Genomic DNA, 18,061 nt, shown 5'->3' with positions numbered 1-18,061 from the left:
AGCATTACAGGTAACTACATTTTTCGTAGTTATATCTCATAAAGTACATATTTTAGTTAAATTATTGAGGTTTTTTGAGCGCTTCATTCTAATTGTTTGTAATAATAATTTTTATTTTGAAGGACTAATTTTTATAATCAATTTCTGACGTTGGAGATTAAGACCACCTCAAAATTATTATGAAAGTAAATAATCAATTGTACAAAAAGAAACATTTTTCATATTGAAGTTTTCACGATCACTAATACAATATTGGACTTTCTTTTTATCACTCAAAAATCAAACTCCGTTTTTATTATTTCATTGTTCTTATATTTTTATACCTATCAAGAAACCATTCAAAAGCAATAAGTTAAACATTTTAGTTTTGTTTGTATAATTTACCCCTTTTAATTAGCAGCTCATTAAAAGTTAACGTACAAATTACTACTTTTTAGATTTTTTATACCTGTCTAAGAGAGCACCTGAAATTAAAAAAAAGCTGACTCAAAAGTTGCTTTGTATTGTATACTAAAAACTTTTATAAATAATTCAATTAAAATTTTATGACGAGTAGAAACTCTTTTTAATAAAAGTAAAAGGCAAACGGTTACAATCAAACTAGAAATGGAATATACGGGTTAAATGAATCCCTCAACATTTAGAAAATTGAACAAACAATAATAAAAATAATCAGTGGTGCTCAATAAGATAAGTTTTTCAAAGAAAATATTGCTTCAAATATGTGTATTATTGTTTACATTCGGCGTATGATTAGGAATGGGACGGAAAGTAAATAAATTAATGTAAATTTTATACAAAAAATTCCTGAAGAGCGAACACGTGAATCGGAACAAAAGGGAGACGGGCAGGGGTGAAATATATATATATATATATCAAAATTATTGCAAAAAAATCGTTCGAAATTTGCAAAATGAAGGGCAAATTAACTTCAAGGGTAGGTATTATCAAACTTCCTGCTCTTCTATTGTTGAAATCAAAATATGTATGCCCATTTAGAAAATGAGTCGATATTCAAATGATTTGACCACCAAATTCGACATCACGTTCAAGGTTACTAATAGATTTCTTCGTGTATTTTTTTGCTTAAAACTTTTTCCGAAATAATGAGAACCAATCATAATAGTTTTTGTACTTTTTTCGCGTACTTCTCTGCGCCGCCCCGTTTTGTCGCAACTTAACGTGTCTGTTCCTCGGTAATTCAATTAAATGTACCACAGTCTACATTTCCGTAAATTATTGAGCACTAATTCACTGTTTCAATGACGTAATTAAAAAAACAAATAGGACGCTTTTACCCTCTATTTACATGACATACTTAATTTGATGTAAATTTGACAAAAGTAATGGTTTTGCCAAGAATGTTTTAACCCCGAGATACGATTTACACTGTCAATTTAGCTTTGATTTTAGGAAGTTTCGCCGATCTTCGGTAATTCTGGGACCACATTCGAGTTGGTATTCGAAAAATACATTAAAAGCTATTGATCCGGTTATTATTTCTGTTCAACCCGCCACCGTGATTCTCCCTTTTTTTAGAATGCTATCTTTTTTCTGAGAAATCGTGGAGGGTTGAAACAGGAATCAAAACAAAAGGTGATCGTTTTCAATATACTTACTCTTTGACGGCGAAATTGAATCTGGCCCCAAAAAAGCTTTAGCACATTGAAATTTCAAGAAATCCTAATAAAAATCAAACAAGTGAAACCACTCTATTTAGAATTAGATGTGGATATTCTTCTTAATCTTAGCCGAAATTTGACAAAACAGTATTGTATGAAAATAAATAAAAGTAAAACAAAAATACTGGTATGCAAGGGAAGAAAGAGTAGGGAAAGAGCTAATATAAAGGTAGGAAACGAAAGTGGCTAATTTTAGGTATCTGGGAAGTCAGATAAATCAGGACGGAAGGAGTAGGTAGTAGAGATGTAGAGGATAGCGCAGGCCCGAGTGGCTTTCAATAAAAAGAAGTCACTTCTATACTCGCGAACGATTAATTTAAAAATTCGAAAAGGATTGTTAAAGGTGTATGTTTGGAGCGCGGCGCTGTACGGGTGCTAAACATGGACGGTAGACGCGGAGTGAAATAATATGTTAAAAGCGTTGAAAATAGGCGAATGATGAGGATACCGTAGATAAAGAAGGTTAGAGATGATGAAGTATTAAAAAGAATAGGAGAACAGATGACTCTATGGAAGTTAATAAAAAATAGGTGAGATAGGTTGGTAGGACACCTTCTCAGGTATGAATGTCTAGTCAGAGACATATTAGAAGGAGAAAAAGGAGTACGGGTAGACTTAGATTAGATTGGCGTTTAGAAATCGTTAAGGATGTGGGATATTCTAGTTTTAGGGAAATGCGAATATTAGCTCAGGAGAGGAAGGAGTGGAGGCGCGTGTCTTAGGACTGACGACTTTATGTCGCGTGTCTTAAGACTTTCGACATTATGATGATGAGGAGTTGAAATTATAATTCAACTGCAAATCGAAATTCTTGTCTCTTAATTTTACATAGCAATACTTACAAAAAGGTAAACAATTGGAAATTTTTAACGTTGAAATCTACACGTATTTTGAGACCATCCATCAGCTTCATAAATCTAGCAATTAAAAATAATAAAGCGTCGTGTTTTTCCCAATTTCCTTGTATCGTTTTATGAAAAAATGGTTTAGTTTATAATATTAATACGAATGTGGGTATATGTTACAATGGTTATCGAATATATATTATTTATTTCTATTTGTTTCATTATGCATGAACATTCAAGGGAAATGATGCGTAAATTTTCTTAACGAATTCAGGAAACAGGAATTTTTGAGAATATTTGAATAAATTGGGTCACTTCAATAGCATTACAGGTAACCTTCAGTTACGAACCTACGTTGGGCATATATTACAAACATCATTTAACAAATAAAAACAACAACGACAACTCTTTATGCCAGATGGTATCATGCCTTAAGAAACTCCTCTGCGTTTTACTTTATATACCTTTATAGTATACTTACCAACGCTATTTGAAAATTGTCACTAATCTAAAAATAAAATTAATGAATAATCAACATCACATATTAAAATTTAATGTATTCAAAACCTAAAAGACCAGGAAAGTAAACGACAAGAGCAAACGATAAAAATAATAAATGATAAAATGTCTATATATAAAACTACCCTTTTTTTCTTTAATTAAACTCACAATGTACTTACATAAACAGTTTTGTGGATATCAAATGAATATGCAAAGAGAGTAGAGGGCTTTATGGATTGGTTCAATTTAACCATAAATAAAAATTAATGAAGAAAATATTTAGTATTAGTGATAATCAAAATTGGTCTTGGTGTTATAGTCTTGGTCTCCTTCTTGCTAAGATGCAAGACCAAAACCAAGACTGTCGTTGTAGTAGCGAGACCAATACCAAACCTTATGGACAAGGCTAAGACTAAAACCAAGACCAAATATGCAAGACAAAGACCAAATTTAAAAATACCACTGTTTGAAAAAAGCGGACTAAAGATAGGTCCTCGGAGTAGGTATGCTCCTTATTCCTATGTCTGGATAACACATGGTTAAAATATAGACAAAGTAATGTTTTTCCATATTTAACATTTCTTTCAAGGACCCTGTAGGTTTCGTTTGCTAAACTGTTAATTTATCCGTTAGAGGAAGGATCAATATATACATTGGAAGAATGGTAAAATCTCGAATTTTCATAACTTTCACAACTATCGACACTATTTTCTTTAAACGTCATAACAACCTCGCATGTATGACAGAAAATTTCAGCATTTAATATAATTATTGTGTCGGTAAATAGAAACATTTGTAGTTAGAAAAATTACTAAAAAAAGCGTAAGTATCTGATTAACTGAGCAACACCAAGACTTAACACTCAGTACCAAGACCAAGACAAAGACAGAGACTGGGGCAGACTTCCTAGCAGTGGTTGTTTCACAATGTACAAAGTGAGTTGGTTAGAAACAATTAATTTTTACATTATGGTCATAGGAGTATAGGAATGGAACATAAAGTAGTGGAACGGAAACTAAGGGGCATTAAGAAAATTGCTTACATTTTCGTTGCTTTTTGTTTTAATCAAGAAACAATTTGTGTAGTTAATGCAATGCAATAAGTTTTAGCACTGGGTCAGCGACGTGTTGCCGGTGTGGGTAGTTAATAAAACACGTGAACCGCGTGTTCATACATTTGAATGCGGTCTAGCCAAGAAGATTTGCATTTAAGCAGTGCAGTTGTTATCGAGGAAGTTCGTGTTAACTGAAACTTAGTTGAGCATTAATAACTGACGTCGAATTCAAAACTCAATCATCCCAAGTTAGGTCGAATGTGAAGGTTTTGCTTACAGTTTTCTTCGACTGCAGGAGCGTTGTGCATCATGAGTTCTTACCACAGAGTTGAACGGTCAATAAGGAATATTACCTGCAAGTTATACTTTTTTTGCGTTATGCAATCCGCCAGAAACGGCATGATTTATGTAAGAACGAAAATTGGCTTTTGCATAATGATACATCGTTGCTTGTGCGCGAATTTTTGGCCAAAAACAACACACTATCTGGCACCCTGTGACTTTTTGTTGTTCCCGAAACTGAAGAGACCCATGAAAGGACGACGCTACGCTACGATTGAGGAGATAAAGACGGTACTGAAGGAAGAGATGAACAAGATCACGAAGATGATTTTTTGAAATGTTTCAAGAATTGAAAAAAACGTTGACAAAAGTGTATAATATCTGTTTGAGATTACTTTAAAGGGAACAAAATAGATATTCATGAATAAATAAATAAGTTTTGAAAAAACACAAAATTCGCGATAGTTTTTGAACGTTTGACGAATCAGACAGGCAGAGCCGTTTATTCGACTTGCTGAACTAGAACTAGAACTAGTAGTTATGAAAAAAATAATTAACGATGAGCAAGTCTCATATAAACCAAAAAATAAAACAAATAATAAAGTAATAATGTTCCCAACAACAACAACAACACTAGAATTGCATTATGATAAAAATAGATTCAGAGGTCAGAGGTTTCGATAATAAGTTGGTTAAAACATTCCAAAGCTCTTTCCTTTTGTACTATTCAAAATGTTTCATCAAGATTATACAAGATTAAAAATATTTCTATATATCCATGTGCAAGAAGTGTATCATCATCTAGTAATTCGCGACCTTTAAACCAGATTAAATAGCTATCATAACTTTTGTATGGCAAAATGTTTAATATGAATAATGTTTTGTGGTAAATAATAAAAAATACGATTCGATTCACTGCGAAAATTACTGCAGTCGATATTCTTGGTATGTTTTACTAATTTATTATTAACACCTCTGACAATTGTTTTAATTTAACTGAAAGTATCAGAGGTTTCGATAATAAGCTAATTAAAACATTCCAAGGCTCTTACTTTTTTGATTATTCAAAATGTTTCACCAAGATTAATTAATTGTAAAAGTAATTCTCGACCTATCAACCAGATGAAATAGTTGTCATAACTTTTGTGTAGCAAAATGTCTAGGTCTAATCGGTAATCAGGAGAAAAGACTCTTTAAATCTTTTTGTGCGATTATACATTTGTTTCAAAATATTTTCATTATACAGTGGAATTCGTTTTTTATAACTCCGCTTATATTGACCAACCGCTTAATATGAAGTAATTGCAATGTTAAGTTTGGTTTTCTTATTAAATTTTCTACAGGAAAGTTTGGATATAATGACTCCGTTTAAAATGACATATCGTTTATTATGACTGATTCCAATGATTAATAATAACTTTTTCGCTCATTTTTCTGACCCTTCTTATGTATATTGATATTACAATTCGTCGTTCTTTTTCTATTTCTGTTAATAAATATATACAGTTTGTAGTTTTTCTCTCTATTACACTAAATAACTAACCAAAATAGAAAGTTGTTTATTTTCTAAGACTATGTTTTGTATGACGCCCGCTTAGTATGGCGTGTTTGTTATTTCCCTTCGATGTCATTATAAGCTGATTCTAATATATTTTAAACGATACCTATAAACAATGTGAATTTATCAATTTATTTTGTTGCAGACTGAACAGTTTACAGTAATGTGGATACTCTTCACGATGATAGTGGTGGGAAATTCTGCTGTGCTTGTAACATTACTCGTCAGCAAAAGTAGAAAATCCAGAATGAACTTCTTTATCCGACAATTGGCTATCGCGGGTAAGATTCTTAACTCACTTCCGGATCATTACCTGATGCAATTTCCGTTTTGGTAGCAAGAAACTGGTTGTGATCTCTGAAATCAAAAGCTGGAAAATTCCGTTTTACGACAATGCTGTTTGAAGAGCTTTTTTATTTTTTGATACCGAAAGTTGTAGTCATGAGATTGCAACCGGAATTGCTTAAAAGTTATACCCGGAATAATCAAAAATAGATACGAAAATCCTTAGATTTCAAGAAAAAATAATCCTTTATCATAGTATATTAAAGTTTTATTTATTTATTTTATTAAAAGAAGGGATGGTTTTTTTGCCAAGGCCCATGAGCTTTCTCGTATACCTTCGCACTAAATTATTAAAACAATTAAAATCATGTGTATTTATAAAATAAGCACATGCAAAACGACGAAGAATATGTATGTTATTAGTAGTCCTCCCATTATTTACCGTTTGGTGCCCTAGACAAAAATTTTCTATCTCTCTCCTCTCTCTCCTCTCAGTCTTTCAGAGTCTTTCAGCGTCTCTGAGAGCGTCCCTTACAGTCTTTCACAGTTTCTCAGTTATTGCCTAGGTGTTTTATGGATCTTTCACAGTCTCTGTATGAGAGACTCGAATGATAAAATTGTTAATTCAGAGATACGAGTCTCTCACAGAGAGACTGAATGAATAAAACTGAAAAATTGAGACTCGGGTCTCTCGTAGAAAGACTGGGAACTCTGAAATATGTTGAACTTAGAAAACTTTAACCATGTCTATCGAGACACCACTTATTGAGAGATTCGAGTCTCCTGTTCAGAAATTCGAGCCTCTCGTTCAGAGACTGGATATGAAATGAGGATCTCTCTATGAGCGACTCGAGTCTCTCGTTCAGAGATTCGAGTCTCTCGTTCAGAGACTGGATACGAAATGAGGATCTCTCTATGAGCGACTCGAGTCTCTCGTTCAGAGACGCTAAACAGTTTTTTTGGCAATCTCTCGACAGTCTCTCAGCGACACCAGAGATACTCGATGAGCAACGGAGACTCGAGTCTCGCTTTCAGAGATTCTGAAAGACTGAACATTTTTATCTCGGGTGTGTGTACGTAATACTATGGGGTAATTTCATTAATGGTACGAAACGCAAAACGATCTCTAGAAAAGGGGAAGCTGGTGCTATTTAGTCAAAATTACCTACCGTTTACGCTTAAAGAGACAGAGAGAGAAAGAAGAACATAGAGAGAAGACATACCTATCAACCGTTCGATCTGGAAGTATGGCATGTAATATCTAATAATGAATCTTCTTGATGTGGTTCTTAGACAAATAGAAAAAATGAGAAAAGGCACAATGTTTTGAAAGGCATTCATTTGTTTTTTTTTATAGCTGTCCCTCTCTCACTCGAGTGATATCTTCTGCATCTTTTTCATTAAAATCAGCAATAAATAATGGTAGAGGTATTTCAGAATCTCNACCCGAACCACCACCCACCCATTCCCACGATTCCTGAAAGCAGGCTGAAGAGGGCCTTCCGCCCTACCTTCCGGCGTAGTCCGGAGGGACTGCCCGCCCACTAGCATTGCTGGCTGGTGGGAATGAAACACCCAAAAGTTTTTTTTTAAAGTTACCTGCATTATCATGACTCGATTGTTAACCATATGTTTCACTGTACAATCAGAAATAAAATTATATGAATAATAATGAATAATATTATATGAAAGTAAATATTTTCGTTAAGTAGATTGCCTTAGAAAGTATACCAAAAGTTTAAAATTAGTACTCCTTTTCGTTCGTTATAGGCTTTTAATGGTTAGCTTAGAAGCTTAGATAAGTCGCCTCCTGTAATACATTTGTGAATTCACTTATGACCAGTATTTTTTTTTACTAAGCTTATCTGCCAACCTCGATTTGAGCAAGGTCTTGCTGACTTCTAGATAAGACTAAAACAGTTTCACTTCAAAGATTTTTCAATATCGAATCTACGCGAGCAAAACCTCAGCCAAGAGTTTTTTTTTTGTTAAATTCAGTCCCTTCAGAATCGAAATATTTTTCTATTACGTAGTGTACTTATCTGCAAACGTACAGCGCAAATATTCTGTTGTTTACATTTATACTTCTGGTGAAAATATAGAAATTCCAACCACTGAATTAAAGAAATCAATCATGGTATCGTCATATTTTCATTATGTTTATTTGACCACTGTTGTAATAATTTACTGTCTAGACGTCTTTTTTCATCCAAAAAGACAAATAAAACAAACGACTCTCAGCATATTCATTTCATTATTGAGTAAGTATTTTAGTAGACTAATTTTCCAAACAAACACAATTGGTTTATTTTGTATAATTTAGTTGCAATGAAAAGATCCAGTAGACCATTCCTGAAAAAAGATATTATTCGACGGTCCTATTTTTATAAAGAAAAACTAATATAATGATTCAAAGAAATTTTTTTACTTTAACACGGAATTCAATTTTATTTAATTAATTTGTTCGTTCTTTTGTAGTGTTACTATAATATGATAACGGGTTTTAGAACTATTTCAAAGATGATAATGAAACTTCAAGGATCAATTTTAATGCAATTTCCTCTGTCTAAAACTTCGCTTCTTGATAAATACAGGGTGTTTCACAAGTAGTTGCTAATATTTTGGGACTTGTGTCTAGTGATGGGCAAAGCAAGACCGAATAAGCAAGATCAAGACTTGAGACAGTCTTGGTCTTGCTCAAATACTTCTAGTCTTGGTCTTACTAATATAGTCTCCGTCTTGGTCTTGTTCAACAATGTTTTGATATTGCTCATACTTACGTTTTTCTAAAAAAAAATCTTCTAAACACATGCGAACTTGTCATGACTTTTAAAGAGAATAGTACCGATAGTTGTGAGAGTTATAAAATTTCGAAAACTTACCCTACCCTTCCTCTAATGCATAAGTTGACCCTTCGTCCAACGCATAACTTGACCTTTTAGCGAATAAAGTAGTCCCGGGTAGTTAAAATATGTAAAAATATCGAAAAAAAAGTAGACTAACTCCATATTTCAAACGCATGTGCTATCCAGACATAGGAACACAGAACACTTACACCTAGGACATTCTTGTAAGTTCCTTTTTTCAAACAGCTTCTTTTTTATATATTGATTGTTAAAATCTAGTTATAAAACTTAAAATTTCAAATACTAAAAATGTTTTNTATATATATATAGTATTGCTTCAAATAGTGCAATAAAAAGTGACAACGATTTTCTTGTAGAATGTCACTATTCAAATTACGGAAAAACGTTTAAAATTTTTGAAATTGTGTGTTTTACATAAAAGAAAGACTAAAAGACTTTTTCGAGATCCTATTTTACTTCTTTATTGTCGCCACAAGAATCTGTAGTAAATTTGATCCTCAAACTCTATTAGGACATTTCCACATAAAATAAGACTGAGCGTTGAATAACTTAAGGATTTTGTACTATCTATAGGGTGACTAGAAATTGCTCGTATTCCTCTTGGAAGAAGAAACTATCATTAATCTAGAATTATTTAACCTTTATCACACACGACATAAAATCTAACAGTAAATATGGTTTTTAGTTTTTGGAAGGTTGACCAATTTATGAGCTAGATCACAGAAAAATTCAAACCAATTTTTTTTTTAATTTTTAAGTCCCAAAATTCAGTTTTTTATATCAAGAAGACCGAAGTAGATTTTTATTGAAAATGTCACATTTCCAACCAAAGTAATAGAGGTAAAATCAATCCAAATTAGTAGAGGAACTGCAGGATATTTGGAATACTAGTTTGTTTTTTGAGGATACATTTAAAGAGAAACTGATGGCTCAATAAAAATACATTAAATAGTTGACAAATTATTAAACTGTAATAATAAAAACAATCAAACATAATAAAAACCAGAAACCTTATCAAAATACCTATCAAACTAAAAAACTCCAAAATCGAGACTTGACCTAGGGTGCAGGTAATTTGGAATATAAATTATATTCAAATTTTTTTTGGTATTTACTAACACTACTCCTTAGAAACTAAAGATTTCTTATCTTTGTAACAGTTTTATAGTCTTTAAATCTTTAAGCAATCAATCCTTTTTAAACAAAAGAACCTAAAATAACATCTAATTAATTCCAAATTATGCTCACTTTCGATATTCCAAATTAACAACATACCATCTTAACATAAAATTCGATGTCACATTTTTAATTCTATATATATTCCCAATATCATGCTAACATCATAAACTAACAAGGTCACTTAACACTTTAAATAATTACGATGAAGATTTAAAGTATTACAATAAATAATTATCACTGATTGCATTCTTACCGAAATTTTTTTAAAAACAGGCGTCTCAATCCCTTGTGGCTGGTAGCCAGAATGCCAAAGTGGCGTTCTGGTTTTAATACTGGATGGCTTCTTGTGACGTATGACTTTATGTTTACGGTAAAGAAATATAGATAACGTTTATAATTATTTAGATATCGAAGTATTCCAAGTTAGACCGAGCAGCATAGCCTAGAGGTTTAGACCATTGCTTAACATTCGAGAGGACGCCGGCTCGATTCCGGGTCCGTCTGCCTTGATCCAAGTTTTTCTGTGGTTTCCTTGGATCACATAGGCAAATGCTGAGGCAGTAATATTCCACAGATAATCTTTCATTCTCTTCTGTCTTCATTTCGTCCGTCTCATCTTTCTCACCCGAACCACCACCCACCCATTCCCACGATTCCTGAAAGCAGGCTGAAGAGGGCCTTCCGCCCTACCTTCCGGCGTAGTCCGGAGGGACTGCCCGCCCACTAGCATTGCTGGCTGGTGGGAATGAAACACCCAAAAGTTTTTTTTCCAAGTTACCTGCATTATCCCAAATATGCTGCAGTTTTTCTATTAGTTTCTTCTCCAGAGAGGAATACGAACAATTTCCAGTCACCCTGTATTTAGGTAAAGTACGAAATCCTCAAGAAAGCCACTTAAACGTTTTTATCGCACAGTTTTTTAGATGAATTTTAAGCGTTACACTGAATCACGTTTTTTTTCTACTATTTGTTGTCATCATGTCAACTTTATTAGAGTGGCTAAACGAACAGCGGTAAAAACAGATTTCCGCTTAGACATCATTCTCAGCATCTGTTAAATAATTCTCGGATTTGCCGTCCTTCGTGGTGTAAATCTTTCAGCTTTTTGAATAAAATTATAGGAAAATAAAACTCAAATAAAAAGCAAATGACTACGGTCCTCCCATTTTCGGTCTTTATTTATTCGAATGGCACGATACATTGCGGTAAAAGCCAACGCTTTTTTTGTCTTTTGTGCCGCGTTGGCGGAGGAATAAAGATACTTTAGAAATGGTAACCCGCATACCAATTCTTTTGTTATGTACGTGACGAAATTTATCGGTATAAAAGAACCTACAAACATCGACGACAATTTAAGCGAGGACAGTATATACTTCAGCCTTTATGGCACTTTATGGAAATATATATTATTGAGTGTCGTATTTCTCCGTTGAAGGATAATAAAATACACAAACTGATAGCGAACCAAACGCGTAGATACTTACTGATTGTAGAACAGGAAGCGACGTAGTTTTATAGCTCTCTCTCTCTGTCTTTCTCACTCGAGTGATATCTTTTGCTTCTTTTTCATTAAAATCAGCAATAAATAATGGTAGAGGTATTTCAGAATCTCATGGGCTACGAAATGAGCGAGGGCGAAGCTAATTATACATTTCAAAGACAATGACTCGATTGTTAAACATATGCTTCACTATACAATCAGAAACGGAGATTCAAATAAACTGTAAACAGTGCTATAAAAGGTATACATGCAAAAATGGATAAACGGATGGATTTTTGTCACTGCACAAGCCAAAGTCATGGCGCATGAGATTCTGAATTGTCTCTACAGAGTTTTCAGAGATTGTAAAGCAGGAAGCGACGTAGTGAGGACCAAAGGGCCACATTAGCTTAATTGGAGATACAAAACTCTTATGTCATTAAATTACTACACTTTTTGTTATCTACTCACGACAAAAATAATTATTTCATTCTGTTACAAAAGATATAGCCTAATACGAGCTCTGTTCGAAAAGTATCGCGAATTTTGCGTTTTTTCAAAAATTATTTATTTATTCATGAATATCTATTTTGTCCCCTTCGAAGTAATCACCACCAGATATTATACACTTGTGCCAAGGTTTTTTCCAATCGTCGAAGCACTTCAAGAAATAATTTTTTGTGATCTTTTTAAGCTCCTCCTTGAATGACGTCTTTATCTCCTCAGTCATAGCGTAGCGTCGTGCTTTCATAGGCCTCTTCAGTTTCGCAAACAAGAAAACGTCACAGGAGGACAGATCCGAGCTATACGGTAGCTGCGGCATTATTAGTATGTTGTTCTTGTCCAAAAACTCGCGCACAAGCAACGGTGTGTGAGTAGGGGCATTATCATGGTGTAAAAGCTAATTTTTGTGCTTCCAGAAATCCGGGCGTTTCTGGCGGATTACTTCGCGCAAATTGCGCATAACTTGCAGGTAATATTCCTTATTGACCGTTCTACCCTGTGACAAGAACACATGATGCACCACGTCCCTGCAATCGAAGAAAACTGTAAGCAAAATCTTCACATTCGACCTAACTTGGCGCGGCTTTTTCGGTCGTGGATCGTGCGACAGCTTCCATTGATGATTGAGCTTTCATTTCCACATCATAACCATAAATGATTCGTTATGTCCCTCTGGAGCAAATTTGGGTTGTCACGGACAGAGTACAACAACTCCTTAACAATGTTGATGCGATGCTGTTTTTCGTCGAAATTGAGCAATTTTCGTACGAATTTCGCGGCGACCCATCTCATGCCCAAATCATTGGTAAAAATCGAATGGCAGGAGTCAATCGATATGTTTAGTTCCTCAGCAACTTCTCTAACGGTGATTTGACGATTAGTCAATACTATTTTTTTCACATCCTCAATGTTTTCATCTGTTGTTGACGTGCTCGGGCGTCCGGCGTGCTCTTCGTCGTTCAGATCTTCTCGGCCCTCTGAGAACATTTTGTGCCACTAATAAACGTTGCTTCGGTCCAAGGTAGCTTTATCGTATGCCGCAGCTAACATTCTGAATGCGTCCGTGCACTTAATTTTGTTTTTCACACAAAATTTGATACAGATTCTTTGGTCCATTTTTTAGAATAGGCGAAAATCAAAAACGAGTCAAAACACGTGCAGGCAAAGGAGCTGTGAAAAATTAACTCAACATTCAACATGGCCGAACTTGTCGGTATAAGTGAGAGACGTGAGTACTAACATAACGCCACAAAAACATCGAATATACGTAATCCGCGGAAATTTAAAATTCGCGATACTTTTTCAACAGACCTCGTATGTCCACAATTTTTTAAAAGCTTTTATAGGCTCTACTACTGTACAATAACAAGAGTTCGTACACCTCTTACCGTTAAGGAAGCGTTCGCTCAACACTTTTGTTTACATACAATTTTAATTGAGTTATCTATTTCATTCTATTTTGTACCTGTATTAGAATATAATTGGTAATTAACGTTGGGATAAGTCATTTGTGATTATCTTATTTACCTGAAAAGTAATTCTTTAGAATATTTTTTTTGAGTAATTAGAAGTTAATTCTACTGCTACCGTCCGAATTATGTATATTTAATTGCAATATATCTTCTTTTGTACTATTTCAGATTTAGCCGTTGGTCTTATCAACGTTTCGACAGATATCGTCTGGCGGATCACTATAGCCTGGTATGCCGGAAATGTATTGTGTAAACTAATCCGCTTCCTTCAGGCAGTTGTAACTTATTCGTCAACGTACGTTCTCGTCGCCCTATCCATTGACCGCTACGACGCCATTACCCATCCCATGAACTTTTCTGGCAGCTGTAAGTGTCCTTATGGCTTATAGCATATTTTATTTTTCCGTTTTCTTTTTGACTTCTAGTATTGTCCCTCGATATGAAAAAACATAGTATAAGTGATTTCTTTATTTTTCAAAATTAAATGCACTCTCGTATATGAACTATGAACTATAAAAGTGAAATCTTGTTTAAAAAAATATTGTTCTTTTAAAAATGCTATTAAAAAACTAACGTGTAAGATAGGACTGTTCCTTAAGCCTTACGAAATCGAGGATATTGTCGTTTAATCTAAGCTTTTAACAAAAAACCACTCATTTTTTCACGTGTTGAGGGTGTTTAAATGTAATTGTATAGGATATGGGATTGATGAAATTTCTTAAATCTTCGCCGTAAATTCTCGGCTTCCTCAGAAGAACTACAATAGTTTTACAAAATGAATGTTATAATAATAACATGAATTACGAATTACTTCCGAAAGTGCAAAGCAAGTTAAATGAAGAAACATTACTCCAAACCAAAATTTTTATGTTACTCAAATTAAAATTTTAACATTTTTAATGAGAATATATTAAGTACTACACGAAAAAAAATGAAACAGGAAAATTGACCTAAATATTAAAGCGATATTTACAATTTATCCAACTAGCCCGTTTGTTCGTAAGCGAAAATAATGAAAAATTACAATTTGGACCCGAATTTTTAAAAATAAAGTCCCAACAGGAATAAATTTACTAGGTATTTTAGTTGATATTACAAATTAAATTTTATTAATTAAGAAACTTCAAATAATAATAAGTTACCTAATAAATTCTACAATTTCTACGGCAAATTCATTTACAATCGAGAATTGCAATTTTTGCGTTGTCATAAAAATTGAATTTATTCCGTGTAGGCTAAAATTCAACGTATAGTTGCTATAATACATCAAAAAGTCAAAATTGTTAATCAATCATCAATCGTACCGCATACTTTTATACAATTAGATTTGAAATTCAACCAGTACAGTAGTTAATGACGCAAATTCTTTAGCTCGTTTAAATGTCAATACTCGGTTATCGTAGGGTCATAGTTAATGTTACAATATGCGGGAATAGCCTTGACTAAACGCCCACCGACGAAATCATTAGGCTAGGTAAGGGTTTAAGTCATAGACTTAGAAAATGGACTGCTCATTGTCTATCCGGCTATAATGTAAATTCGGACAGAAACGTGCAGGAAAGATAAAGCAATCGTGTGGTCAGTAGTTATCTCTTTTTGTAGTTTTTACAGACTTACAGAACAATTAGCTAAACTTCCCATTCATTTTATAAATCTTAACTAAAATTGTACAGAGGAGGATAGAAAAAAATGGCGGAAGAACTGTTAGGGGAAGATCAGTTTGGATTTAGAAGAAATAGAGGAACGCAGGAGGACATTCTAGCTTTACGGGTAACAATAGAAAAAACGATAGAAAAAGAAAAGAGTGCGTACATAGGATTTGTGGATTTAGAAATAGCGTTAAATGGGACAAGATGTTAAATATACTTAAAAATGTAGGGGTGAGTTACAAAGTAAGAACAGTGATATTTACTTTGTATATAGAGCAACAGGCAGTTATAAAACTGGGATTGCAACGTAGAGAAGTAAATATTAGGAAGGGAATCAGGCAGGGATGCACAGTGTAACAGTTACTTTTTAATTTATACATCGAAGACGCGCTCAACATTATTAAAGGGAGTACAACTGTAGGAGGAGGAGTTAGAGATAGCTTTAAATAAAATCGAAACGGTACTGACAAAACTGTACTGTATGAAAATAAATAAAAGTAATACAACTATAGTGGTATGCAAGGGAAGAAAAAGTAGGGAAAGTGTGAATATAAAGATGGGAGACGAAATATTAGAAGAACTGGCTGATTTCAGGTATCTTGGAAGTCAGATAAGTCAGGACAGAAGAAGTAGTAGGGATATAAAGCAGAGGGTAGCGCAGGGTCGTGTCGCCTTCAAAAAAAAGAAGTCACTTCTATGCTGGCGAACGGTTAATTTAGAAATTGTATGTTTAGGGCGCGGCGAAAAAGAAAGGGTTAGAAGCGTTCGAAATGTGGTGTTATAGGTGCATGATGAGGATACCGTAGATTTAGAGAAGGTTAGAAATGAAGAGGTATTAGAAAGAATGGGAGAACAGAGGACTCTATGGAAGACAATTAGAAATAGGCGAGATAGGTTAGTAGGACACCTTCTCTGGCATGAAGGTGTAGTCACAGACATATTAGAGGCAGAAATGGGAGTTAGGAGGGGTAGAAGTAGACCTAGCTTAAATTACTGTTCGCAAATAGGTAAGGATGTGAGTTGTTCTAGTTTTTGGGAAATGCAAAGATTAGCTCAGTATAGGATGGAGTGGAGGTGCATGTCCAACCAGTCTTAGGACTGACGATCTTATGGTAATGACAATCTTACAGAAAAGGAACAGGTATTTTTTTCTCTCTTTCTAGAGAGTGGTAAATTTTATGGGGGTATTGCTCTTACGTTTCCTATGTCTATGGTTTAAATTAGATTACAATCTCTTGTTGGCTTGTGTGAGGTGCTATGCACCATCGGCAACGCACTCGACCAAATTAGGATGAGTTCAACCTATTTCATAATAAGTATATTTTGCGTACTTCAGTTTGTGTTTATATACATAAATAGTTGTCGAATCGGGAATTTTAAAGGTCTAAATAAAACAAAAGTTGGTGAATCAGCACCAAAACAAAGGTAAACAAGAAACGGGAGTTAGCGTAGCAGAAGTACATCAACACATACACCCATTTTATTCGAAGGCGGGTTCTCCTTTCCTGTTTTCAGTAGGTAATAGGTAATCTTACCCTTTACATTCCTTTTATTTGCTAACATTATCCGCTTATTGCAGCCGAGCTATATATTACTTCCCGCAATTTTATTCGCGTTTCGTTTGACGATTGAAGTTAGTTTCTTGTAAGGGAAAATTGGAATTTATTCAGTTATGCAAACTTGACTCAAACGATTCCAACTGCCTCATCCAATTTTCATATTGCTCGGAAGATTACTGACATCCTTTAATTCTCAATAGTATATATTAAAGAGTTGTTAACTTCGGGAAATTTGTAATGATATAACGTTTATTGACAAAATTGATACGCTTGTTCCCTAAAAATTAGATTTTGCATCCCAATCGCGTTGATTTCTGCAATTTCCAACTAGAGAGTGTGTTATAAAGCGAATCTGTTTATAGAGTTGCGCAAACTGTGAATGATCATTGGAATATTAATTTCCACATGTTATTTTTGGTTCTAGGCGTGTTCAATATTATCATAATAAAATCTGGTAAAACAAATATTTATTAGACACTGTTAGAGACTAAGAAAAGTAGAGTAACGTAGGTTGATTTAGGACTGAAGAACTTTGAATTTGAATAATTTAGGAAAATTATGAAGGTGGAGCTAAGGGTTGTAGATAAAAGAAGGGAACCAATAGTAAGAAAATATGATTTCAAAAATGCTGAGGATAGAAAATATAGAATTAAGTTGTTGAACCCAAATCACCGAGGAAACCCCTCACAAAATAGCAATTAGGAAGGACAGCGAAGTACAGATGTCATGCGGTTAGTACGTAGTAAGTTGAAATGTTAATAGGGATTATAGAAAAGTAATTGCCAAGAAAAAGGTAAAAACCAAATACAAACTGTTCCTAACTGTCAATTCTAGGGAATTGCAAAGTGTATGACAGAGCATCACTTGAGTACAGCTCAACTGATTTGATTGTTGTATTTGTACTTGACAGGGCAAAAAAAATTTTTTGAAAATACACGGGAAAATTCGGAATTTGGTTAGTATTTTTATACTTATGGGGAAACCTTCATTTTCTTTTATTTCTGGTCAGATTTACGTGAAACTTGATATTTATGCTCATTGTCATAAAATAAAACAACTATTTCCGCATTTTAAAAAAAATCAACCACTGATATGTTATCTATAGTCAGATTTACTTGAAACTTGGCTTTAAAGCTCTTTCATA

General features: G+C 33.9%; 1 protein-coding gene across 2 annotated transcripts in view; it reads left to right on the top strand.

The window, feature by feature from the left end:
- The window catches only part of LOC108732890 (cardioacceleratory peptide receptor-like), a 208,817-nt gene that overhangs the window by 166,023 nt on the left and 24,733 nt on the right, over nucleotides 1-18,061 (top strand). For both annotated transcript variants that reach the window (XM_018463886.1, XM_018463887.1), the window contains 2 exons: nucleotides 6,068-6,203; nucleotides 13,878-14,075. In XM_018463886.1, the coding sequence (XP_018319388.1) occupies nucleotides 6,068-6,203; nucleotides 13,878-14,075 (334 nt within the window). The remainder of the gene's footprint in view (nucleotides 1-6,067; nucleotides 6,204-13,877; nucleotides 14,076-18,061) is intronic.

The sequence above is a fragment of the Agrilus planipennis genome, unplaced genomic scaffold, assembly GCF_000699045.2.
Source record: "Agrilus planipennis isolate EAB-ADULT unplaced genomic scaffold, Apla_2.0 scaffold31, whole genome shotgun sequence".
Lineage (NCBI taxonomy): Eukaryota > Metazoa > Arthropoda > Insecta > Coleoptera > Buprestidae > Agrilus > Agrilus planipennis.
Note: the sequence above shows the minus strand (reverse complement) of the source record. Positions and strands in the feature narration are given on the sequence as shown.